Below are 24,256 nucleotides of genomic sequence, written 5' to 3' on the forward strand. Positions count from 1 at the left end.
CATTTCCCCATTTATTGGCTCCCCTTAACCGTCTCCAGCCACCATCAAATTTAGACGTAGTTTATAAACGAAGGAAAAAACACCATTCTTTCCCGTCATTGTTCTCCAAAGTCGTCTCTGGTTTTCTTCACCATTTCCTTGTCCCGAAGATCTCTCTCTCTCTCTCTCTCTCTCTCTCTCTGCCTTCCATTCTCTCTCTAGAAGAGGTAGGTACTTCATCTCTTCCTCTCTGCATTTTTCATTCTCATTCCCGATTCGAAGTCTGTTACTTGAACCGTCCTCATTATGATGAAACCTTTTTGATTCGTGTTGTTTTCACAATTGGCTTAGGTTGGTGCATAGGGTTCTCCGTCTTTCTTGTTCATTTGGATCCGTGATGGGTTTCGTGATTTTCTAGTTTTTTGTTTCCGATTTATTGCCTGCTAAGCATTTTCTTGTTATGATTTGTGGCGGATCGAATTCAGATCCTGGAAATGTACTTTGGACGTCTTTTTTAAAAAATTTGATTATGAGTTTGGGAGTATGCAGAGATCTAATCTGATGGTTGGGTTTTGATCCGGGACGTTTTTTCTGTTTGTGGAGGAAATTATCGGAAATTAAAGTTCTATCGAATATGATCTAGTTTTTTTTTTTCTTTTTTATCAGTAGGTTTCAGTTTCTTCAGCAATGAAGCTTAATAATAACTAATGCTGCACTTTGGTTTTGTTTTTCTAAAAAATTGTTAGTTTTGGAATTTGTCTTTCTTTGTTTGCTACTATACTTGCCACTGAATTTAACGGTCGGCTAATTTGTCAACTTCCCCTTAGACTTGGATGAATTCAAATTTGATTAAAATCTTCTTTTGTTTTTGTTTGGTTAGTGATCATATGTTCTGTATTGGTCTTGTGCAGAAGTTGCTTTGACATGGCTACACATTCTCCTAAGAACATCCTCATTACTGGGGCTGCTGGATTTATTGCATCCCATGTTGCTAACAGGCTTGTCAGAAACTATCCTGGCTACAAAATTGTTGTACTTGACAAACTTGATTACTGCTCAAATCTGAAGAATCTTCTTCCTTCTAAGCCATCTCCCAATTTCAAATTTGTTAAGGGGGACATTGGCAGTGCTGATCTTGTCAATTATCTCCTGATTACTGAGTCCATTGATACGATTATGCATTTTGCTGCTCAGACTCATGTTGACAACTCGTTTGGTAATAGTTTCGAGTTCACGAAGAATAATATCTATGGCACACATGTTCTTTTAGAAGCATGCAAGGTCACTGGTCAGATCCGGAGGTTCATCCATGTTAGTACAGATGAAGTATACGGAGAGACAGATGAGGATGCTGTTGTGGGAAACCATGAGGCTTCCCAACTCCTCCCAACAAATCCATACTCTGCAACTAAAGCTGGAGCTGAAATGCTTGTGATGGCCTATGGTAGGTCGTATGGGTTACCTGTGATCACGACGCGAGGAAACAATGTCTATGGACCTAATCAGTTTCCTGAAAAGTTAATTCCAAAGTTCATTCTTTTGGCCATGAGAGGTCAGCCTCTTCCAATTCATGGGGATGGTTCTAACGTTAGGAGTTATCTCTACTGTGAGGATGTTGCTGAGGCTTTTGAAGTCATTCTTCACAAAGGCGAGGTTGGCCATGTTTACAACGTTGGGACAAAGAAGGAGAGAAGAGTTATAGATGTTGCCGAGGATATATGTAGACTTTTCTCAAGGGACGCAAAGGCAAGCATCAAGTATGTAGACAATAGACCATTTAATGATCAGAGGTATTTCTTGGACGATGAAAAACTCAAGAACTTGGGGTGGTCGGAACGGACAACGTGGGAAGACGGGTTGAAGAAGACAATTGAATGGTACACCAAGAACCCTGATTGGTGGGGTGATGTCTCTGGGGCTCTGCTGCCACATCCTAGAATGCTAATGATGCCTGGTGGTGTTGAGAGGCACTTTGAAGGTTCTGAAGAGGGAAAACCTGCTTCTTATGCTTCCTGTAATACTAAAATGATAGTCCCAACTTCCAGGAATCCGGGCTCTCTTTACCAGCCATCCTTGAAATTTTTGCTCTATGGTAGGACAGGGTGGATTGGAGGCCTTCTTGGGCAGCTATGTGATAAACAAGGCATTGCCTATGCTTATGGCAAAGGGCGTTTGGAGGATCGGGCCTCGCTTTTGGCGGATATTCAGAATATTAAACCAACCCATGTTTTCAATGCTGCTGGAGTAACAGGCAGACCCAATGTTGACTGGTGTGAATCTCACAAAACAGAAACAATTCGTGCCAATGTTGCTGGAACCTTAACTTTAGCAGATGTTTGCCGGGAGCACGGACTCTTGATGATCAACTTTGCGACTGGCTGTATATTCGAGTACGATGCCAAACATCCAGAGGGTTCTGGCATTGGATTTAAAGAGGAAGACAAGCCAAATTTCATTGGTTCCTTTTATTCGAAAACCAAGGCCATGGTAGATAATATTCTTGGGAACTTTCATACTTACCAGGCATTGCAATTGATCTTTTTGACTTGCTGCTAATCTTTCTTTCTAATCACAGGTGGAGGAGCTTCTGAACGAATACGATAACGTCTGCACACTCCGAGTTCGAATGCCGATATCATCTGACTTGAACAACCCACGCAACTTCATTACCAAGATTTCTTGCTACAATAAGGTGGTTAACATCCCAAACAGCATGACCATCCTGGATGAACTTCTGCCCATTTCGATCGAGATGGCGAAGCGTAACTTGAAGGGCATCTGGAACTTCACAAACCCGGGTGTTGTGAGTCACAACGAGATTCTCGAGATGTACAAGAAATACATGGACCCTGAATTCAAGTGGGCTAACTTCACACTGGAAGAACAGGCTAAGGTAATTGTGGCACCCAGAAGCAACAATGAGATGGACAGTTCAAAGCTGAAAAAGGAGTTCCCAGAGTTGCTGGGGATCAAGGAGTCGTTGATCAAGTACGTCTTCGAACCAAACAAGAAAACCTCAGTTTAATGAAGCTTTGATCTTTAGAACTTAGGATTCATATTTTCATTCTGCATTAGCTACATGTTTATTGATTTACTGCATTGGAAGGTGATGATTGTTATATTCAATCCACCTCATGTATTCTGGATCTTCTATTTGTTGATTTATAAGTATTGTTATTTAGGATGCCAGAGAAGTGTTGTCTCTGCATCGTGCAGAAGCAAGCTTCGAATCCTATGAATAAATGGTATCAATTTTTGCCCATCCATTTCCCCATTCTTCTAATATTCTTCTCTACTTTACCTACGTATGCACGTACATACTACGTCGGTTGGGGAGAAGAACAAAGCTTTATAAGGATTATCCTAAAAAGTAAAGTTCAAATAGAACAATATTTGCTAGTGGTGGGCTGTTACAAACGATATCAAAGGCAGACACCGGGCGATGTGCCAACAATGAGGCTGAGCCTCAAAAGGGTGGACATGAGGCAGTGTCCTAGCAAGTACGCTAGGAGCCGAAGGAGGTTGGATTGAGGGGTATTACATCGATTGGAGGGAGAAACGAAGTTAAACCCCGAAGGGGGTAGACATTCTTTTATAAGGGTGTGGAGACCTCTCTATAAAAAAAGCTTTTTAAAAATTTAGGGGAAAGCTGAATGAAGACTATATCTACTTGAAAATATATATACTAATATTACCTTTGAAAAATAATAATAATTTAATTTTATGAAGTAATTTTATTATGACTTATATAGAATTTAAAATATTTGTTAAGTCAGCTTCGTAATAAAATCATAAAGGTTAGAATTATAATTAATTGTAATGTGTGTTTATGATTTTATATAAGACAATAGTTTAATAAAATCTATATAATAAATTTTTATTAAGTAAGGTTTTATGAAGCCATAAAAATTAATTATAATGCTAATTTCTTCAAAATTTTAGACATGAAATTTTAAATATAAGTTTTAACTTAATTCTGGAAAGTGGAAAGAACCCTAAACCCTAACCCGACCCGAGAGACGAGCTCAAAGGCGGACCGGGCTGACCTTTCTATTATCAGAAAGTTCGACCGCCGATCTCTGCACCGTCTTCATGTTGTGCGTTCGTCCCGTTTCCCAGCTTTCTCCTTCGAACCCTAATTTTCGCTGCGAGAAAATGGCTATGAGGAGATTGCTACTATTTCTTAAGCCATTTGATGCCAATCCTGTTCTCCATTCTGACGGCTTTTCTCGCGTCACCAGCCCTCAGGTCAGAACTCATTCCATTTTTCTGTTCGATTTTAATTCAATTATTTCTTTCGACCATGGATTTTTGTGTGGAAGTTCATTTATTGGTGAATTCTGATGCCCGTCTTCTTCCTGGGTTTAATGGGTCTTGTTTTCTTTTGCATGGCTTCTGCATTTGCTTTTGATGTGCATTTAATATGATGTGTGAGAATTTTTTTAGGTTTAGATCATGTTTTTATTTTGAATATCTTAAAGTTTAGTTTGTTTGAGTTTCTGCATTTTCAAACATTTGATTTTTAGTCCTTTTTAACTTTAGAACAACTGCGAGTTGGCCTAGTGATCCTTTTTTAACGTTTTTTTTGGTTGGTAATTGTTTCTTATCTAAAAACAAAATATACAATTTTTTTTTCCTATTCTGAAAGATCAAATTATTTGTAGCAAGAAGTTTTAGTAATGGTGGCGCTTGACCAACTTAGATGCACTTCGATTCTACATGTGCCAACCAGGTGGGATGGGATTGGATGGCTTTCTCATCCCGTCTCCTCTCCGTGAATGATGAAGCATTATTGTCATTGCTAATGTCTTAACTATTTTTTAGGATGGGTTTAGGTTTTCTGTGGAATTTGTTATTCTCCTTAGGAATTTTCTCCTCTAATTGGTTTATATGCCTTTTTTTAACATAGAAATTTGGGTAAAGGCAATATTTTTTTTTTATTTTGATTATAATTTTACTGTCATCAGATATATTTTTATATTTTTTTAATACAAAGAACTTGATCATACATGTTTATAATGTTCATATAGTTATATGAATTTAAACATTACGAGGCCCATAATATTCCCCATCCCAGATTGAAATAAGGAGTCTCATGGGAAATTTTGATTCCTCAACTCTAACAAATCTCGTTGGAAATTCTTTTCTTGACTTGCCCTTTCTTCTCTGTTTTTTATTTGTCTAACGATCAAAAAAGAAAATAACTATAATAATCTCATGACACAGCCACTCACAACATTGGCATCGAAAGAGAATGAATAACATTTTCAACCTTTTATTTAGCTACGATCTCTTTCATCGATAATGATATACCCAAACTTTATGTTCCTTTAGGGACATCCGATAAAATTTGGAATGATATACCAAAATTGTACAATGCTGAAAATTAGTGTATATGACTTCTAACTTCAGGTCTTAAAAGTTTCTGACTATTGATATGTACGTATGGAGATCTTAGAATGTTCTCTCATTTTAGTCAATATCTATATTTTTATTATTGGCATTGGCCATTCCTAATTTGCTATCGCTATGCAAGGTACTACTATGAACTTCCTCACTGTTTTTTGTTTTTATATGTAGTTAAGTTTCTTGAATCTATACTTCAGCAAGTTCAATGGAGTCTGCGTGATATACTTTTTGTTGGATATTTGTGTCACTGCAGATCTTACGTCACCTAGAGAACAGGCATGCAGTGCACAGGGAGGCCATAAAATTTTGTAAGGATGTTTTGCAGCAGAAGCCTGTGGATTGGGAAGCTGTATTTCGCAATGATCTATCTGAGCCAATTAGCAATGTAGACCTTGTTGTCACGGTTGGTGGTGACGGCACCCTTTTGCAGGCCAGCCATTTATTGGACGAGTCAATTCCTGTTCTTGGAGTAAATTCTGATCCGACACAAGTGGATGAGGTAACTTTGTTATCTAACTAGGTATTCCTTTGAAATCTTTGGAATGGATTGATTATTGATGGATATTTATTTTCAGTTAAATTGCAAATTTAGTTCTTTACTTCAATTAGTTGTGTCTATTTGGTTCTAAATCTGGTAGGATTTCAATTATGTCTTTGAACTTTGAATCATGTGTATATGTAATCCCTATCGTTAACTAAAAATAATGGCGTAGAATACCCTATTGGTTGATTTGGCACAATGAGATAGAAAAATAGCATAATGTCGTGATAGGAACAGTTGGATAAAATAAAATAATAGGTGCTATGCTATCTCTTTTGAAAACAACGTATCAAACTCCTTTCATAAAATATGATACACTATTGTATCCTTCTGTCCTCTTTCTTTTTGTCCCTTATTTGTCATATCATATGTAATCACCCATCATTTGTCTAATAGGCATGCTATCATTTAGTTAGCAAATTCAATGACTGTAGAATCATAATTTGATGTTCAAAGGTGACATTGAAATGTTATAAAGGAAGGGACTAAATAGACACAACAATTACAGTTAGAAACGAAATTTGTGATTTGATCATTATTTTACTTGAAGTATTTACCAGATATTTTCTTGTCTAGGTAGAAGAGTTTGGCAATCAGTTTGATGCTTCTAGAAGCACAGGCCATCTTTGTGCGGCAACTGTTAATAACTTTGAGCAAGTAAGTCTGTTTTACCATTAAAAGAGTGTTTGGCTGTGGATGTCTATTTGCCACGGGGAGTGAGGCAAGAGTTTGGCTATTTCCATTACTTTTTTCTATCTGCCTTCTCTCTCTCTACTCTCTAGTATAGACAAAAAAATCTAAATGTTAGCATGTTTCTGCATGAATCATGATATCAAATTATCGACTTGGAAAGGAATACCTAGCTCTAAAGGAATTGTCACTCAAATGATTGAATAGGCCGGTATCTGATTTAGAGTAATATGAGTTTTGAGCCTCATAAACTATCTAAGGCGTTGTTTTTTGGATGGGGAAGCATGTTGCAAGAGATTCATCTTGTAGAAATGCTGTATTAGTAAGACCATTTTAAGCCAACTGTAAGCCAGATGAAGGAAACCATCAAATGAGAGTACTGGTGAACATGAGCCGGGAGGGTAAAAATTTCTTAACTTTGGGAAGGATGATAAGAAAATTGAAAAATGTAAAAAAACTATTTTATATAGAAAGAAATGAAGCATGATGGATAGTAAGATATATGAAACTTGTAAGAGAAATAAACTGAGGCAATAGAGTCGTGGACCATGGTTGGGTTTTCTTCCTCTTCTAATGTTCAACAATGTGGAGTGGAGTGGAGATTTGAAATTCTTACTTTATGGTCGAAGATATAATGTCTTAATACTTAAGCTATACTCGAGTTGACATTACGGCCGGGTTGTAGCCACGGGATTAGGTAAATACAGGAGGGATTTCTGAAGAATTTAACTAAGGCAGTAGAATTATGGTTTGGGCTGTAGCCGGACAAAATGCAGCAAGGTTTGGTAAAATATGGGAGGAATTCCTAAACATCCCTGCTGCAACATTGATAAAAAATATTATCAAAGTCTCAATATTATTAAGATGTTGATTGATATTAATAAAAAATATTGACATGTTGATGTTCCTCTTAAGTTTGCCGTTCACTTTATATTAATTCCTTTCTTGAGTTTTATCATAACCTCTGATTGTTTGGAGGCATTAGTATATCACATTCTGTTTGGGCTGGTTTAGAGGAACATCTAAATGAAACCGGCTTTTCCGACAAGCAAATAGTAGACGTATTACCACAGACTTGATACGATCACTTCCTATAGGTATTAGATAGTGTCCTCAGTGGTGTAGCATCCCCTTCCAAGTTGTCAAGGCTATCCATATCTGTAAATTCAGAGTTGCTCACAAAGTATCCTCTCAATGACATATTAATTGCTCATCCATGTCCCGCATCGGTCTCTCGATTCTCGTTCAAGTAAGAATCATCCTCTGGTTCCTCTTTCTTGTATCTTCCTTATGTTTGAGGTTACATTCATTAACCTCTTCCTCTCTGCAGAATTAGGAATGAGCAGCCATGTTCGCCCTTGTTGAACTGCCGATCGAGTGGTCTAAGAATTTCGACTGCTGCTGGATCAACAGCTGCGATGCGATCAGCAGGTGGATTTCCCATGCCCATTCTATCTCGGGACCTTCAGTACATGGTACGAGAGCCCATGACCCCAGGAAAACTGTCCAATTTTATGCATGGGATGGTATTGTCAGATCAGTCGATGGAAATGGCCTGGCTGTGTAATAATGGTGTGATTTACATTGATGGTTCTCATGTTTGTCATCCTATTCAATACGGTGATGTCATTGAAATATCTTCCAAGGCCCCGAGGCTGAAAGTTTTCTTGCCTCATCATATGTTGTATACAGCCAGAGAAGAAACTTCAGAGCAACATACATATCCAAAATAGATTTTTTAACTGCATATATGCAACCGAGTCGTCAACATGAAATGTTCTGAGCATATGAACGAGCATGAAGTTAATCTATGTGCAGGACCGATTTGGCTTTTTTGCAGGACTGGGGTCATCAGATGCTTTCTTGCCGAGCATTTTGAATCAACATGTAAGATCATTAACAACACGTATCTGATGGACAAATGAAGGCATTTTTCAAGGGGTGGCTTTTGACAATTTTTCTGTACATATGAGAATGAAAAATGCGGTCTCTAGCTAAGAATTGAGCTGTGAATACCTGGATTGTCGTCCAACCTTCTTTGCTTGTGCGTAACTTTTTGAAACTTAACCTTTCACGTTTTGGTGTTTGTTTATCAACTGTTTAGAAGGTTCTAAATCATACATTTTCGTGTAGGATTGCACAAAATACTTTTTGAACCTTGAGATATGTCTTAGTTACACTGCTTTTGAAATAATGCTCTCTACTGTTGTAATAATTTTGTGTATACCTTCTCGTTTCAAATTTTAAAATTATTTTAGTTTAATTTAACATTTTGCATACTACTACTCCACCCCCAGTTTTAACATATTTTTGCTAGTTATACAGACCAACTATGGTTTGAGAAATGAAAGCAGTCGACAAAAATTACCTTCCCTAGGAAGAGCACTGTCTGTATAACGTCCGATTAGTTGGTAAAGATTTCTACATTTTTTATTCTTCATGCAAAGAAATTAAACCTCGCGCAAGAAATAAAAAAAGATTGTGCAAGTGGTGGAAGATAAATCTACGTAATATTCGATTGTTCATAAACCGAAAGATACCCAAGAAAAAAAAAAATCTGCATCCTATTTTCTTGATTTTCTGTAATCCTCCACCGACTTCAAAACTACCAAAAGAAAGAAAAGATAACCTTGAAGCAAGCGGAATTGATCTGCCCTTTTGCCCACCAAACGTCAACTCGGCCACTTCCATCTCACAATCTATAATGACAGTAATAATATGATTCAGCTAGTGCGAGAGCATGCAGGAGAAAGTTTGAGCTTAAATTTCATGTAAACAAGAGTTATTTGCCGATATGAGCATAGTCCATAGTAATTGGTATGAACTCTTTGTAAAGAAGCACCGAAAAGCAAGCGTTATATACTTACGTGAACATTTGAGGGCGACGTGAGAGCTGAGGTCGTTTGATTGGGGACAGAATCAAGTTGCGCAGAGTCATGGAGGGGTTGCCAGCTCCACTTCCAAACGCATTGTGAGCTCCACCTCTTCTATTTCCAGCTTCCATTGCCATCGGAGCAGCTTGTTTTGCCGGTGACCCAACGGAGATGTCGAAGTGACCAGAGTTCCCGCTATTTTGTCGTGTTGGCCATATTTCCTCTCTTGGTCCTGGGGTTTCAGGAGCGGAGACCAGCAAGTCTGCAAGAAATAAGTCAACTTGTTTTGGAAATACTTGAGCAGTACAGGACGTAATTAAGCTGTGCGTATGTGAGAAATGAGAGCATGGTTTGAATTCCACTCGATAATACATGGTATAAATTGAAAACTCAACATGATAAAAGTATCAATTGTCTGAAGTTTTCATTCTTTAAAATTAGAAAGAGAAAAAGATTACCTTTCCTCATGGGTTCTCTGTTATCCATCAAACTAACGGGGTTTGAGAACAAATCGGGCTCGTTTCTTGGATAAAAATTGCTCACAGGCTGGATGGCCGACCGTTTTAGTGATTCATGCTCATTCCTCAATTGATCATACATCTCATCTAGTTTCCTCTTCTGCCTAACATGCAATTGAATTTTCTGGATCAGGATCTTAAAAACAGAGAATACCACTCAGGAATCGGTTTAGAAATGAGAAGCAAAAATGAAAGGAGATGACCTGGATTTTTCAGCAAACTTCTCCTGGAGCTCTTGTTTGTCTTTGGATATATTCTCCATCTCTCGTTCCATCATCTGGCACCTCTTGGCCATTTTTTGGTATGCAGTATGCACCTGCTCCAGTTTTTCAGTAAACTTTTCTTGCATAACTTCACATTTCTGTCGGCATTGAGCCACGATTCTGTTCATTTTGTACTGCATCTCCAATTCCTTTTGTCCAATATAAAACATTACACTTCTATATGCACTTTTCATCACTGAGACCAATCAAGGAGAACTAAAGACAATCTATCTTCTCAACTGTTAAAAAGAATGGAATAACAGCGTTTTCCAAATTTTGGAGGATAATTTATCATTAATTGTTAGAATTTTGAATCATTGGTGATTACTCGGAAGGATACATATCTGAGGATTTATACCAGCCATGGCCATCTGTAATATTTTTTATAGTGAATATCAGTATCAAAAGCAGTGAGACAATACAACGAATCAGTCACATACAAAGAAAAGATTGAAAAACGCTATAAGAGTCTTAAAAGACTTGAACAAGATAATTTAAGAGAATACTTACATTTACCCATTCATCATTTGGATTGATGTCCACGGGTTTCATGAGGCTGCCAAATAGAAATCGGAAGTACGATAAAATAAAATCATATTATCGATGGGGCAGGCTCCAAATAGCATCATAATAATAAACCCATCACCTTTTAGAAAGAACTTGATCACAAATGGGGCAGGCTCCATCATTGCTAAGGATCTTGCTTGCATCCTCTGTGCCTTTACACCGTTAAGAAACAACTTATGCAGTTAAACCACTTACATTTACTTAGAGAAATTGGTCAAATATTTCGCCAAATTAAACGATAGACAATGAAAAATTTCCAAATGCTTAGGATACACAACAAGTGACCACAAGTTGTGGAGATAGCTCGCCCTTCAAGTTCTCTCCAGCAAGCATTGCATTTCATTATTAACCTTCAGAAGTAACCTCTAACGCCATGGAATACTAGAGAAATCATAGACCCTGTAATGAAAATCACAGGCAGGAGGGTCGTTATACAACGGTGCTCAGATTTCAAAAACCTTAAAAGCATTTGTGCAGAAAGAAATTCGCGAAGGTTATCTTGTTGTTCCTAGCTGATCATTTCTATATCATATAGCTTGACAAATGAACCACTGATCGTTAAAATTAAAGCCATATCACGGCATTGATAGACGATAGCACTTCAGATTCTAAACACCAAGTTTAAATAATGAAGGAAATTAGGCAATCAGAAGTTCTAAACCACGTAAAGATGCCAAACTATTTGAGTGACTGATGTTAGTTATTTGGTTCCCTTTTCCCAGTTGATTAGAAATTGAAAGGAGAAAAGACGTTCCTAGTCAACTTTTAAAAAAAAGAACAAGTGAAAAAAAAAATCAAAACTTAGCTTAGTTTTCTAAAACATGTTAAAAAAATAGAAAAGAAACAAAGATGAAAGTAGTATTTATATGTTTAATTAAAATAAAAAAACAAAAACTAAACACTAAATGGTTATCAAATGAGTTTAAGTTAATTCAAGGATCCAAGCTTTCATTGTTTGCTTTTAGTCCATAAATCAAACAGAACATCTTTTTGACTGCTATCAATAGGCTTCAAATTATGCATGAAGTTTATAAACGTGAATACCAGAAGCTCTTCTGGATGGTACAAGAATATCAATGGATGGCTTCCACCCTGTCCAGGAAGACACTTTTTCTAAAGATTCTACGTGCTAAAAGGAATCTGGTGGTTTTAGTTTAACATGAATCACTTACCATCGAAATAATGGATATAGAAATAATTCGGTCTTCTCATACCGAAATTCAATGTTTTCCCATATAATTCAAAAAAAGATCAGCAAAACAGCGTTTCTTCTACAGGTTTTAGAGCAACATAGTTAACAGGGCAAAAATTCATCGGAGTGGAACGAATAGAACCTAACATCGGTAAAGTGGTTGCTAGACAGAAACAGGAACTCGTAATCTAAATCGGATATTGTTGTTTTATGATGTACTCAGGAGCAGAAGGATAAGCCGAGCTCTATGCAATGAACATATAAGATACCAGCGAAAGAACTTGACTGCAACAGCTGTACTTGTTCCCTTCACAATTCTATTTTTCTCGGCGTGTATTATATATCTAAAATTCCAGTCCACATAAAAAATTGGCATATTTTCTTAAAAAAATCTTGTTTTTTGAACATGAAGAGATACAAGAAACCATTTGCAATTGCCGGAAACACTGGGCCCGCTGAAGGCACAAAAATCCTTCAAAGCTTCTATTAGAGGACAAAAAAAACCTACGATTTATTGTACCTCGTGTTCTGAAGTTCATGAAGAGATATAATTTAAATTATAGTAATAAATGGTGCTATCGATAAATGAGTATAACAAATAAAATTCAAATTAATCAAACAAAAAAAAAAAAAAAATGGGGAAGCTAGCAGGGTTTAATCGATAGTTCCAAACTTTTTGATAAAGAAACGAAGTTCTTCAACATCATTCTCTGTTTTCTACCTCGACCTTTTTTACACAAATGTAAGGAGGAAAGGGTGGAAATCCTAAATATCACAAGGGTAACTGAATCAAAAATAATTTCCAGATTAGGAGCTAATACATTAACAAATAGCAATCAACTTGAAAAGAAAAGAAAACAAACAAAAATATCTTGCTCGCTAGAAAAGAAGATGGAATTTGGAAGCGAGAAGTAACATTTTACTCGAAAATACGAAACAAGTCGGAACTTGAAAATACTCTCTGATCACACACGAATTGCTTGAAAGAAAATTCCAATGAAATTCAAAATGGTGATAAATTAGGGTACAAAAAATCTTCGAAGTAGAATGAATTATACCTCGAAATTCTCAAACAAAATCTCCACGGCAAAGAATACGGTTCCAGTCTTCAGCCTTCCACCGTGTTCAATTAGGAATGCGCATCTGAACAATCTTGAGAACATAAACACTTGAAAACATTGAAGAAAAGAGAAATCGAAAACCTCTGAATAAAAGGTCGAATTTGGGGGGAAATGTTCTTGGGAGTTGCTAACTCTGTTACCTTCGCAGTTCGGTGTAGCGAGAAATGAATTTTGAAAATCGAGCTTATAACTGGAAGGATATATATATATATACATATACATACATACATACATACATATATATATATATATATAAATATATATATTTAAAGATTTAGAACATTTGTCCCACCTATTTTAAAATTTTGAATATTTTTTAAATGTTACCATTTTAAACCATATTTTTTAATTTTTAAAATATACAATATATAGTGCGTCATATAAATTTAAATTCAACTACTAACACAATACGATTTTAAGATGTCTCTGCTTATTCTAAAAAGCTGTACAAGCTAGAAGACGTTGCCCAAGTACAGGAAATATCTTATGGACTTGTTTCGAGACATTTTCAAAATTTGGTTGGTTTTATACGAGAAATGGGACCACCCTCCAAATTTAAATACATAATGATTTATATGTTTGTTTTTAATTTATTGTTACATTAAAAATAGTTTATTACTTTGGGCTGAACTCTATGCCATCTATGGAATAGCAATACGTGCTAATTGATTGCTATTACATTTTTTAATTAATTGTTTGTGGTTAATATTTAAGTTACGAATTAATAAAATAAAAACTTTAATTTTAGAAAAATATGAGAAGATCATGAATTAAGAAGTACGACATGTCGTAGTGGGGGTGGAGAAGTACGACAGGAGGTCAGAGGTGCAACGTGGACGAAAATGGAGGAAGGAATTGATTCCAAAATATCACTCCGATTTACACTCCGAATCACAAATCAAGTCCTCTTCTTAAACCTCTCTCCGACTTCATCCACTTGTTCCCCAAGGAACCTGATTCCCTCTTATTCCTTTTTCCATCTTTGCTCAAGACGCTTTTCTTTTTCAAATTCGAAAGAGTGAGAAGGGAAGTCTCTTTTCGGGTTTTTCGCGTGAGTTTCAGTGATCATGAGTGGGTTTTAGAGGATTCGAGAGAAGGTTAGGATGAAGATTCAATGCAATGTCTGCGAAATGGCTGAAGCCACCGTTCTGTGTTGTGCTGATGAGGCGGCGCTGTGCTGGGCCTGCGATGAGAACATTCATGCGGCCAACAAGCTCGCTAGCAAGCACCAGAGAGTTCCTCTCTCTGGTTCTTCGTCTCAGATGCCCAGATGCGACATCTGCCAGGTATGAGTTATATAAATCAATCACTCTGTTAGTTCCAGTAATCGAGACAGATGGGTCCGGAGATGTGTTGATGAATTGGTTGGAATCAACACTAATATGAGGACTAAAGCTTCTTCGATAAATTTTGATCATGTTACTATGAACTGAGTTCCGTAGGCTTAAGTAGCAGGCTTACATATCCACCCCACGATGAATGATCAAGGAGTAATTGAATCTGTTGCCAAATCTCATGAGTCTCTTCATATTTTTGTTTCAAAATTCTTCAAGATATTTATTTCCACATCTTATAGGCTGATGGTAATCCTACTAACAGATGAAAGAAAAGTCGGTTTCAGCTCGAGGTGAAGCTGTGGGCAGTTTTAGAGATTTGAAATGCTGGTAGATGGATTTTAAAACTTTTTGAAGGTGCATAAATATTTTTCCAATCTAGTAAAAGAGGAAAGTGAATCCATAGTGGTGAGATTCTATATCGGTTGGAGAGGGGAAATCTTTCTGTAGCAGACACGTTTTAAAACCGTGAGGTTGACGGTGATACGTAATGGACAAAGTGGACAATATCTACTGGCGGTGGACTTAGGCTGTTACAAATGGTATAAGAGCCTGGTGTGTCAACGAGGACGCTGGCCCCTAAGAGGGATGGATTGTGAGATCCAGAGAGGGGAACTAAGTATTCCTTATATGGAAACCTCTCCCTAGTAGACACTTTTTAAAACCACGAGGCTGACAGAGATACGCAACGTATCAAAACGGACAATATCTACTAACGGTGGACTTGGGATGTTACAATAATATTTGAGGCCAGTGACTATTTGGGAGAAGTCTAAAACAAGATATGGATTGATGGCGTTTGAATTTTTTATATGTTCTTGGGGGAATGTCAGCCAATAGCTAACTTCATTTCTTTTCTGAAGCCCCCTTATCAGTTGTTATTGTTATCAGTTGTTATTGTTACCCTTGGTAAGTCATCCATGATTTCTTGCAGGAAGCTAGTGGCTACATCTTCTGTTTAGAGGATCGAGCATTATTTTGCAGAAAGTGTGATGTTGCAATACACACAGCAAATACTTGCGTAACAGGTCATCAACGCTTTCTGCTCACTGGTGTGAAGGTCGCACTCGAGCCAACCGACCCTGTTCCCTGTTCTTCCATAGCTAATTCACATTCTAGAGAGATATCAACCAAGACGAAAGTTAGACCACCGTCTGATAAGGAATTCTCGATGCCTTCGTCTGGTGAACTCAGCAGAAGCCTGTCTGTTCAAGGCGGATCTGATGACTTCATGACAAATAGAACATTGCTTACTGGAGATTCTGCTTCTGGTGGCTTTTCACAATGGCAAATAGATGAACTCATTAATCTGACTGGATTCAATCAGACTTGTGGGTTTATGGATAACGGATCATCCAAGGTATGATTATGGTTTTATAATGCAGTGAATTCTGATCAACTTGTAGCATGCAGGATGAACTCTTAGTTATATTTATATGGAATCCCAACCATGTGAATTGTTTGCCATTGCAGAATATTCACCATTCTTAGTGGTTGATAATGGCTTCTGGAATTTAAAAATCCTTCTATTAGGATGTCACTCGCATATCAAAACCTCTTTATAAACAACCATCTTATGTAGCTTGGATGCTTTTCTCCATATATACACTATACAACCTTCAAGATTGATAGGGACTGGAGAGAGACAGAACTAATTCTTAGGCACGACACGCCGGTAAACTATTGTTTCCAGAGTGCTGGTTCTTGTGTAGGACTATTCTAAATAATTAATTTTTTCTTGACCTCTAAGTTGGGACATTGGTAGATTGTTACAGGTCATGGGCGAGTTCTTGCATGTTATGATATTATCCTATCCTCATAGATTAACTGCAAAAAAGTGGACTGATTGGAGGTAATATGCCGTGCAGATTGCACATATTACTGCCAATCCAGATGTAATAACTTTTTGCTTTTCTCTATCTGTGAAATTTATCAGGCTGATAGTGGAAAGCTTGGGGAATCCGACTCATCACCAAGTTTGAGAGCTGCTGATGTGGAACTCGACGATGACGATGAATGCTCAGGTCACATTCCAGAGGCTTCCTGGACTGTGCCTCAGGTTCCCTCCCCTCCCACAGCATCTGGCTTGTACTGGCCAAGAAGTTACCATAATTCTATGGATGGTGCTGTTTTTGTTCCTGACATCTGCTCTTCAGAAAGGTTTCGACATTGCTCACGCAACGGTATGTTCTCGAAACGAAGGAGGCAGTTTTAGATGTCTGAACGCTGGCATCAGACTTCATTGCTTGTGTTCTGAACGTCTGCTCGGTTTGTTGTGTGTTTATAGGCTTTCTCAACTACATTTGTTTTATAATAAGTGGACACGACCAAAGATCATCGGTTGAAATGTATACCTTGTAACGTAGCCACTATAGTTTAGGATTTGTTACAATGATGTAGAAATAAACCTGTGCATTAGTTGACCTAGGTATTTTTTCAGATTTATTTCCAACATCATATGGAAATGATTAGAATTCAAATCATGTTGACCCACTTGATTATTTGTAGTTTTACAAAAATTATGAAGAATCAATGTTATGTCTTGGCCATTTTGAGTTCTGTAGCTCATGTTCATTGTTCAATGTTATTAACCTCTTTCCTAGTAGAACCTTCAATTTTTTCCTGATAAGAAGAGTAAAACTCAAAAGAAATCTATGGTATCCATCAATGTGTTCTATACACAGAAGGAAGACAACAAGATATATGAATAAGTAATGCCACTATTCCATTCCCTACGAATACAATTATGTCCAAAGTGATGTTAGAGGTTAAAACATCTTAAAAAGCCACAAAATTACCCTGAAACTGCATTTCGTTCACTGCTGTCGAATACCAGTGGCCATTCTCGAAGCAAGAATTTAATTGAAGCAATCACTCGGGACAGTTCCAAGGGTAGGATTTGGTCTTCCCCTCCATCAGCTGTAGTTTTCTTATATATTTTTTTTTCTGTCAGTTGAATGGAAATACAAGAGAACGCCAAGTCGTCAACTCTTGAAGGTGCGTCGCATTATGAATGTCAATGACCAAGTAGGAGCTGCTGCATCAACATAGCTAAAATGCTGCCTATGGATATGTTGATGACATTAACAACATCATTATTGAGCTGCAAACAGAATTCGAATGAATCAGAACAGTAGTTTTCCAGAACAAGGCAGATTGAAGAAGTAAAACCCGGGAGACATGTTGGAGAAGAGAGGGGAAGGAGCTTCATTATAATGTAGGAAAAATTAGCCTTTTCGAATTGGATGGGATAGTGCATTGATGATCAAGGTGGTTTTTCAACTGATATCTGAATGCTTTATATCTACCTACTAATTTTGCAGGTGCTTTAAGATTTAAATTACTTAGCCGCTTTCAGACCTGAACCCATTATTCATGATGACTAAGCCAACAATACACGAGAACAAGCAATAACAGCAGAAGAGTTCAATTCATAAACAAACAACAGACTCAAATGTAAGGCAATCAGTGATAAAAAAAAACTTTAGTACTTACCCACCGAAATCCCTCCTTCCCTTGAAATACAGCACCGATGAAGCTTTCACTAACATTAGCAATCTGTGAAGCTATAGCACATACAATTGCTTCAGGTGCAGTAACCTGCATCATCATCCAAAGAGAAATCTAAATGTGCATCCAAGAAGACGAACAATGTATAATTTTCATAGAGATATAATTGGGGGAAGGACTCGTTAAAACTCCAGAAGGAGCCTGTAATTAGCCAGTAAAGTTCTTAAAATATGGAAAATTCTTAAATACGCAGTTTCAACGAGCTTTCAAGCCATGCTCCAAATGAGCAAGGAACGATTATAAGACATGAGGGAATATTCATAAGAAGTAGAGCTGCAGTATAGTTCAGGGTGTGACAGGAACAACAAAAGAAAATTACGTCACCCAAAAGATAGCCAACGAAGGCAAGAGCAATTGCTGCTAAGAGTCCAGCAAAGGTTCCCTCGAGACTGACAGCCCCTTCTGTTCCCCGAGGAACTACCTTAAATGTCGTCACCAGGTACCTGGTTATAAACGAAGCATCAGTATAACCAGGAAAGAACTGAAGAAACAAAACCCCATATAATTATATTTAAAGAGGTCCAAACAGATTAAGGATTCCCATTCCACGTATAAACTATATATTGTTCATTTGATATATAATGAAGACTAGTTAGAAAATTCTTCAGAAAACTGCAAACTCAAGAAAATTGATAATTAGTAGAAAAGGTAAATGAAGAATTCGGACATTTACTTAAAACTTTGGAAAACATCTTAAAAATGGTTCAAGATGAACATGTTTGGAAAACAACCTGGTACATTATTTGTAATAAATAGTATTTTTCTTTTTATTTTGCTTTATTAGTATTTAAATGTCGAATGTGCATGATCCAACATGTTTGTTGTTGTGGCAAAAGAACACTGAACGGTCGATGTTAGTAGTTCAATAAATTACTCGAACAATGTTGATTATGCTTCCATGTAGAAGGACTGCTAGGCGTGGTTGGTTGAGGGGTAGGTAACCCCACATGAAGTAGCACCCCCACTAGACCCGGTTAATGATCAAACTGAGGATACACCGATGGAACATGCCTAGCCTACAGTAGCAACCTTGCTTCAAACTCAGAAACTCCGTTTTTTCATTTGTTCCTGAATTAGTTAATTGTCGGGTAATACTTTTGAAGAACTCTCTTAAATTGCAACCACATGATTAGGCTTTGTCTGCCTTGCCGACTGTTCCAAGAGTGGATCCTTAATTCGATGACCAACTTGGTCTAGTGTGGTTCTTCTTCAGGTGGGGTTTCCCGTCCTTTACCGCACCTAACAGTCCCTTTTCCACGTGGAGGCATAATTTAACATTCATAGGGTTTGACTAAGATATCGAACTACTAGCATCAAACATTATCTTTTGCCACAACAACAAACACGTCCGATGGTGCACATTCTACATTTAAAGACTAATAAAGCAAAAGAAAGATAAAATACTATTTGTAATAAATAATGTACCTGGCTGTGACAACTTGTTTGTTGTTTGGCCATGGTGACACATATTGCTAACGAAGCAAGTCTACAAAAACCATAACCTTGGGTATGATACAGTCGAAGTAAAGATGTGGAATTACTCACGTTATCCTACCATATCCCTTCCCTATTTCACTTGAGACAGTGTCACCCAGTTTAGTACAAAAACTGGCAACAAAACCAAGTCGCCATAATTGCGCGAATGTTTGTCCCCCAACTTTATTTATCATGAGGAAAGCACAAACACAACCAGCAGCACTCGATCCTATTACGCTACTGGGTCCTCTTCTCCCTTTCCTCTTTTCAGCTACCCCTTGTGCCTCCTTTTGGGCCATCTTTACCTTTGTTGCAGCAGTTCCCTAAGAAACAAAAATTCAGCATTCAGAAGTTCTTTTTTGGAACAAGTAACAACTATCATTTGATATACTGAAAAGGATTAGGATCAAACTCCCAAATGGAGCAAAAAGGAAAAATTATGAACAATAAAGGCAACTATATAGAGAACCACCATGAACGAACTTTTCATAGACCGAACGAAACACCCCGATAAAAAATGATTTATTGAATTTTGCTACCATTTTGAGAAATGGAAAAATAAGCATGACTGAGCTCTTGTTTGTATTATAGAAGAATCTCTAACTTCTTTTGAAGGTATTCTACTCTACAAAGAACCATTTCATGACGAACCAATTTCAGCTCCCCATCAAGTTGTGTAGTCTAAACTAAAAGTTCATTCATAAAAGCAAACCTCGACTCGGTAAAGGAAGCTTCAATAAACAACACACAAAGGAATGCACTAGAAGATTATTTTTCAAAAAGAGAAATTTTACTGTTGCTGAAAGAGGGAGTTCTGTAAGTGGCTTCCACTAATACTTGTATTGGAATAAAGACTTTCTCAAACACAGAGCAACAAGATTTTGAAAATTGCCATAACAATCTCAATCTCTCAAGTGTAGGTTAATCATGATTTGGAGAATCCCTTTGAGAAAGGTGAAAATTTTGAAGTCTTGACAAACTTAGGAATGTTCAGAAAAGGGGATCATAAGTCATGACGAGTAATAGCTTCAAGGGAATGAACCATAGAAACTTGAATTTGTATAACCAGTATTTGGACCAAGCAAGATTGCCAGTACGCTGAAGTTTGCAGGTGAATTTTAAGCTTTCAGAGGATTGGTTGAAAGATTGTTGAGTGGTTTTCCTTCAAAAGAACTTTAATATGAGAGATAGTAGCACTTTAAGTACGGTGACAATCAAGATGGTCATAGACTTGTCAATGAAACTCGTGAGCTCTGCATAAGTAATGAGGGGGGTCCAAATACTAGTATTCTAACATTTACATGTATTCCATTACAATCATTTTGAAGCAATTGTGAAGGAGAAAGCACCCAACCCAATTCCCTGAGTTTTAACCATTTTTTTCTATTTGATCATCTAAAAGACGGGTTTCCACACTAGAACTATTCAGTCAATACAGAAATCAGCGAAAAAAAGAAAAACAGAGATATTGATCCAACGAACGAAAAATAACACGGCGTTGAACAAAACAACCAATCCAATCCAGGAACATGCTAAAGAGACCAAATCCCACACATCAAACAAAGCCCAAATTGAAATTCAGCAAGAGGGAACAAAGACGAACAATGATGAAATAGGTAGCAACAAGAAGGAAACCAGAGGGCCCAAAAGCACGCCACGTGAGTGTACCAAGCAAGAAAGCAGAAGCAATGCCAGAAACAGACAACCCCGTGACCAGAATCGGCAAACCCACGACGAAAATCAGCAGGTTGCTGAGTAAGGCCGACTGCCACGTGTCTGGGCTCGATTGAACAAGATTGACAGCGGCGGAAGCTATGCTCTGAAAATTCTCAGCTGGGACGACCATCTTAACGGATCGGTTAGGGCTCGAATTGGGAATTAGGGTTTATGAGAGAAGACGTAAAAGGGGAAATTGATGAGTTTGGGAGAAGGATGAAGGGGAAGAGGAAAAGTTGCAGCCATCAATGCCTTGGCGTTTAATATACTGAACAATCTAAACGCTGGAACCTGGTCGATGTGTCGGCTCAACAAGAAGAAGTATATCTTACAAAAGTATTTTTTTTAGATTTTTTTTAGACTAATTACTCTACAATGTAATGATATTGTCCAATTTGAGCATAAGCTCCTATGATTTTGCTTTGTGCTTCCCAAAATCTCATACCAATGGAGAGTTATTTTTAAATTATAAACTCATGACCATTCCTTAAATTTGATGCTTTCTTCTAAGAGTAAGAACATTATTTTATAATAAATCTTAATTAACCCAATTAATTATTCAATTTTGATTAAAAATATATCCAAATGGTATAAATTTATATTAAATTCCATGACGTAACCAAACATTAACCAAATATATAAAAATCAGCGCATTTCAAATAAATGAATTATTACATACCCAAATTGTAAGTTTTTAATAAGAAATCAAGAAAAAATAACATTTTAAATAACCAGGGAGGTTTAAAATAAATAATTTAAATAAGGTTTTTAAATAATGAGATTGTAAAATAAGAGATTCCAAGTATCAGGAACGCCGGCGAGGCACCAATGGCTACAGTCCAATCCGGTTCTGCCAACTAAGCCATACTTGGAGGGGTGCCCATCTTTTCTCAGCAGTGATAACTCTGTTACGTCCAGAAGGTGAACGGGGTTTGTGATTTTGCTTAGCGCAGCCTTCAGCACGGCCACCGCCGGCAGTGAACCACCCGGGTACACCGATCCTGCCACCGGTTCGTTTTGACCTATGCAACTCTTTGCTCTTGGTTCTCCCCATAAACTTCCACTGATATATAACATCATACATTCGGTTAATATTACCTTTAAAATTTCATGAATATTTTTTAAATATTTTATTAATTTAAAATTTTATAAATTAGTGAATGAAATAATAATAAGGGTAAAAAACTTACTTGTAATGGGATGGAGAAATTCCTTGGAAAAAGACATTATTTGTTTGAGGATCAATGTTGAGATCAACCCATCTTCCCCAAGTTGTGAGAGCCTTCTCAAAAGCTACCATTCTATCCATATCTCTCAACACCTCTTTCCCTACTTCAATATAATCCCAACTTAAAAAAAAAAAAAAACGTAATTTTAGTTTAACCTTCACAACTTAAAAACTAAGGAGAGAAAGTAATTAGAACGTACGGTTGAGAAGATCCTCTGCGATTCCACCAGTGCCAAGTATTGAAAATGAGAAAGTCGACGCTTTGCCATAGCTTACTCGATCCTTCATTAATTATATCTAATTTCAACACTCTTCCAATCTCTTCTCTTACAATGTCTACTAGATATACATTTTTCTCGAGCATCACTTCCACTTTGTGCTCCTAAATCAAACCATCGATCTCCAAATGTAATCGTTTCTCTTAAGAAAGATCGAAATGTTAAAAAATACATAAGTTATGAGAAAAGATACCGTAAAAGTGAATGTGGAAACATCTCCGACCCTTGTCAAAGTATAATGTGCATTTGGAATAGCCGAGTGAAGCATGCATGTCAAAGATTGCCATTGATTCCGACTAAGTGAGTCTCCCACAAATAGTATACGTTTGCCCCTAAGTTTTTCTAAGAAAAGTTTTCCATCAAACCTAAAATAGGAAGAATGCAATAGAACTTATTGACAAGAAACATGGGTAGGGAGGGATATAAAAGGAATAATGAAAAATGATAGGGGTAAAAACGGAATACGTGACAAACATTTTTCCGATCTCACCCACCGATAGATCGCGAGAAAGTGAAAACGTACCCCATGTGAAAGGAATCTTTCTTATCATTTCATTTCTTAATTTAATTTAAAAAAACCGCCGAATTTAGTTTCAAAAAATTTACTTTTAATTTACTATTCAAAACAACACTGTATTTTTAATTTAATCCAACTAAAATTACCAAAATATACATATACATACATACATACATATATATATATATATATTTTTTGTTAAATTAATTTTTAATTTTGGGTTTAATAAATATTTTAAACTTTAAAAATAATTAATAAATTTCTAAATTTTTTATTTTGCATCTTTAAAATGAAAATTGGTTGATATTTATAACCTCCGAAATTTAACAATTGAGGAATTAATTTAACAATTTATTATTATTATTATTATTATTATTAGGTGAAAGAAGCATTATTGTAATAGAAATAAAATCGGCAAATATACAATTACCGGGGAGTACAGGGTACCTGGATAAATCGCAATGGAGAGGCTGCCATCTGTACTTGGTGTAACCTAAATCGGGACGGCCATTTTTGACGCAGCTGAACTCGTGCTCCACGAAAGGACAACTCACCGCCGTGTACAGCGGGTAAGTCTCGTCAACAACCCAACTTCCGACGAATAAATTGCACTCCTCCGTCGTTCTCGCCGCCGTCGAAACTCCAGAAACCAAAAAAAGAAGAAGAAGAAGAAGAAGAAGAAGAAGAAGAGGAATTCCTCGCTCCAAAATCCTACTCCTTAAAGCCATTTCGTTTCCTCTCTCTCTCTCTCTTAGTTTTGAGAGATCAATGGAGCTAAGCACTGACACTGATCCAATGAGGAAAGCAAGAGAGAGGCCAAAATGAATGGGCCAATGGGAGAGAAAAAGGGAGAGTGGAGAGAAAGAAGGGTAGTTTAGTCATTTGAACTCCGGCGGTGGATAATTATGTCAATTCGAAAGGCTAAACTATTTTTCATACTATTAAAATATCATTTACAAAATTATTTTTAAAAAACATAATTTT

At 37.0% G+C, this 24,256-nt stretch overlaps 6 protein-coding genes across 15 annotated transcripts; 3 read left to right on the forward strand and 3 right to left on the reverse strand.

The window, feature by feature from the left end:
• The first annotated feature begins 66 nt into the window (after nt 1–66).
• LOC111479180 (trifunctional UDP-glucose 4,6-dehydratase/UDP-4-keto-6-deoxy-D-glucose 3,5-epimerase/UDP-4-keto-L-rhamnose-reductase RHM1-like) lies at nt 67–3,241 on the forward strand. Of its 2 annotated transcripts, none has more exons than XM_023123718.1 (3): nt 67–206; nt 891–2,466; nt 2,555–3,241. In XM_023123718.1, the coding sequence occupies exons 2-3, from the start codon at nt 904–906 to the stop codon at nt 3,002–3,004; spliced, it is 2,013 nt and encodes a 670-aa protein (XP_022979486.1). In that variant the 5' UTR covers nt 67–206; nt 891–903; the 3' UTR covers nt 3,005–3,241. The 2 variants fall into 2 exon arrangements, with proteins under 2 accessions (XP_022979486.1, XP_022979496.1); XM_023123728.1 differs by lacking the exon at nt 67–206 and adding an exon at nt 330–385.
• A 743-nt stretch (nt 3,242–3,984) lies between these two features.
• Nucleotides 3,985–8,813, forward strand: LOC111480814 (NADH kinase). Its single transcript, XM_023125997.1, has 5 exons — nt 3,985–4,227; nt 5,642–5,887; nt 6,506–6,586; nt 7,717–7,868; nt 7,950–8,813. Exons 1-5 carry the CDS (start codon nt 4,072–4,074, stop codon nt 8,350–8,352), a joined length of 1,038 nt encoding a protein of 345 aa, XP_022981765.1. The 5' UTR covers nt 3,985–4,071; the 3' UTR covers nt 8,353–8,813.
• A 162-nt stretch (nt 8,814–8,975) lies between these two features.
• On the reverse strand, nt 8,976–13,302 carry LOC111481027 (E3 ubiquitin-protein ligase CCNB1IP1 homolog). Of its 4 annotated transcripts, none has more exons than XM_023126325.1 (9): nt 13,091–13,302; nt 11,114–11,239; nt 10,920–10,992; nt 10,784–10,829; nt 10,614–10,644; nt 10,214–10,469; nt 9,951–10,114; nt 9,487–9,724; nt 8,976–9,318 (listed from the first exon to the last, which is right to left on the reverse strand). In XM_023126325.1, the coding sequence occupies exons 2-9, from the start codon at nt 11,181–11,183 to the stop codon at nt 9,312–9,314; spliced, it is 885 nt and encodes a 294-aa protein (XP_022982093.1). In that variant the 5' UTR covers nt 11,184–11,239; nt 13,091–13,302; the 3' UTR covers nt 8,976–9,311. The 4 variants fall into 4 exon arrangements, with proteins under 4 accessions (XP_022982093.1, XP_022982075.1, XP_022982100.1 ...); XM_023126307.1 differs by having other exon boundaries at nt 9,487–9,754; XM_023126332.1 differs by lacking the exon at nt 8,976–9,318 and having other exon boundaries at nt 9,483–9,724.
• Nucleotides 13,303–14,030: 728 nt separating this feature from the next.
• On the forward strand, nt 14,031–17,038 carry LOC111481061 (B-box zinc finger protein 22-like). Of its 6 annotated transcripts, none has more exons than XM_023126378.1 (5): nt 14,031–14,439; nt 15,422–15,847; nt 16,070–16,162; nt 16,263–16,339; nt 16,424–17,038. In XM_023126378.1, the coding sequence occupies exons 1-5, from the start codon at nt 14,257–14,259 to the stop codon at nt 16,467–16,469; spliced, it is 825 nt and encodes a 274-aa protein (XP_022982146.1). In that variant the 5' UTR covers nt 14,031–14,256; the 3' UTR covers nt 16,470–17,038. The 6 variants fall into 6 exon arrangements, with proteins under 6 accessions (XP_022982146.1, XP_022982162.1, XP_022982154.1 ...); XM_023126394.1 differs by having other exon boundaries at nt 16,253–16,339; nt 16,424–16,564; XM_023126386.1 differs by having other exon boundaries at nt 14,032–14,439; nt 16,112–16,162.
• An 84-nt stretch (nt 17,039–17,122) lies between these two features.
• On the reverse strand, nt 17,123–21,559 carry LOC111481161 (protein VTE6, chloroplastic). Its single transcript, XM_023126519.1, has 5 exons — nt 21,137–21,559; nt 19,603–19,856; nt 18,377–18,500; nt 17,983–18,087; nt 17,123–17,590 (listed from the first exon to the last, which is right to left on the reverse strand). Exons 1-5 carry the CDS (start codon nt 21,377–21,379, stop codon nt 17,504–17,506), a joined length of 813 nt encoding a protein of 270 aa, XP_022982287.1. The 5' UTR covers nt 21,380–21,559; the 3' UTR covers nt 17,123–17,503.
• A 393-nt stretch (nt 21,560–21,952) lies between these two features.
• Nucleotides 21,953–24,151, reverse strand: LOC111480669 (protein trichome birefringence-like 41). The gene is made up of 5 exons (XM_023125834.1): nt 23,720–24,151; nt 22,949–23,120; nt 22,678–22,859; nt 22,440–22,598; nt 21,953–22,312 (listed from the first exon to the last, which is right to left on the reverse strand). The coding sequence occupies exons 1-5, from the start codon at nt 23,998–24,000 to the stop codon at nt 22,018–22,020; spliced, it is 1,089 nt and encodes a 362-aa protein (XP_022981602.1). The 5' UTR covers nt 24,001–24,151; the 3' UTR covers nt 21,953–22,017.
• Nucleotides 24,152–24,256: the final 105 nt, after the last annotated feature.

Source organism: Cucurbita maxima, unplaced genomic scaffold, assembly GCF_002738345.1.
Source record: "Cucurbita maxima cultivar Rimu unplaced genomic scaffold, Cmax_1.0 Cma_Scf00001, whole genome shotgun sequence".
NCBI lineage: Eukaryota > Viridiplantae > Streptophyta > Magnoliopsida > Cucurbitales > Cucurbitaceae > Cucurbita > Cucurbita maxima.

Excerpts from the sequence above, each read along its gene's own strand:
- LOC111479180 (XM_023123718.1), top strand. The coding sequence starts at position 904 with ATGGCTACACATTCTCCTAAGAACATCCTCATTACTGGGGCTGCTGGA. Across the intron at positions 2,467-2,554 it reads ATTCGAAAACCAAGGCCATG|GTGGAGGAGCTTCTGAACGA; the intron begins GTAGATAATATT and ends TTCTAATCACAG.
- LOC111480814 (XM_023125997.1), top strand. The coding sequence starts at position 4,072 with ATGTTGTGCGTTCGTCCCGTTTCCCAGCTTTCTCCTTCGAACCCTAAT. Across the intron at positions 4,228-5,641 it reads CTCGCGTCACCAGCCCTCAG|ATCTTACGTCACCTAGAGAA; the intron begins GTCAGAACTCAT and ends GTGTCACTGCAG. Across the intron at positions 6,587-7,716 it reads CTGTTAATAACTTTGAGCAA|GTATTAGATAGTGTCCTCAG; the intron begins GTAAGTCTGTTT and ends CACTTCCTATAG.
- LOC111481027 (XM_023126307.1), bottom strand. The coding sequence starts at position 11,183 with ATGAAATGCAATGCTTGCTGGAGAGAACTTGAAGGGCGAGCTATCTCC. Across the intron at positions 10,993-11,113 it reads AACTTGTGGTCACTTGTTGT|GCACAGAGGATGCAAGCAAG; the intron begins GTATCCTAAGCA and ends AACGGTGTAAAG. Across the intron at positions 10,645-10,783 it reads CAAATGATGAATGGGTAAAT|ATGGCCATGGCTGGTATAAA; the intron begins GTAAGTATTCTC and ends AAAATATTACAG.
- LOC111481061 (XM_023126370.1), top strand. The coding sequence starts at position 14,257 with ATGAAGATTCAATGCAATGTCTGCGAAATGGCTGAAGCCACCGTTCTG. Across the intron at positions 14,440-15,421 it reads CCAGATGCGACATCTGCCAG|GAAGCTAGTGGCTACATCTT; the intron begins GTATGAGTTATA and ends GATTTCTTGCAG. Across the intron at positions 15,848-16,423 it reads TGGATAACGGATCATCCAAG|GCTGATAGTGGAAAGCTTGG; the intron begins GTATGATTATGG and ends GAAATTTATCAG.
- LOC111481161 (XM_023126519.1), bottom strand. The coding sequence starts at position 21,379 with ATGGTCGTCCCAGCTGAGAATTTTCAGAGCATAGCTTCCGCCGCTGTC. Across the intron at positions 19,857-21,136 it reads TTGCTACCTATTTCATCATT|GGAACTGCTGCAACAAAGGT; the intron begins GTTCGTCTTTGT and ends TTTGTTTCTTAG. Across the intron at positions 17,591-17,982 it reads GGAAGGAGGGATTTCGGTGG|CTCAATAATGATGTTGTTAA; the intron begins GTAAGTACTAAA and ends TTCTGTTTGCAG.
- LOC111480669 (XM_023125834.1), bottom strand. The coding sequence starts at position 24,000 with ATGGCTTTAAGGAGTAGGATTTTGGAGCGAGGAATTCCTCTTCTTCTT. Across the intron at positions 22,599-22,677 it reads CGCAGAGGATCTTCTCAACC|TTGGGATTATATTGAAGTAG; the intron begins GTACGTTCTAAT and ends TTTTTTTTTAAG. Across the intron at positions 22,313-22,439 it reads ATTTCTCCATCCCATTACAA|TGGAAGTTTATGGGGAGAAC; the intron begins GTAAGTTTTTTA and ends GTTATATATCAG.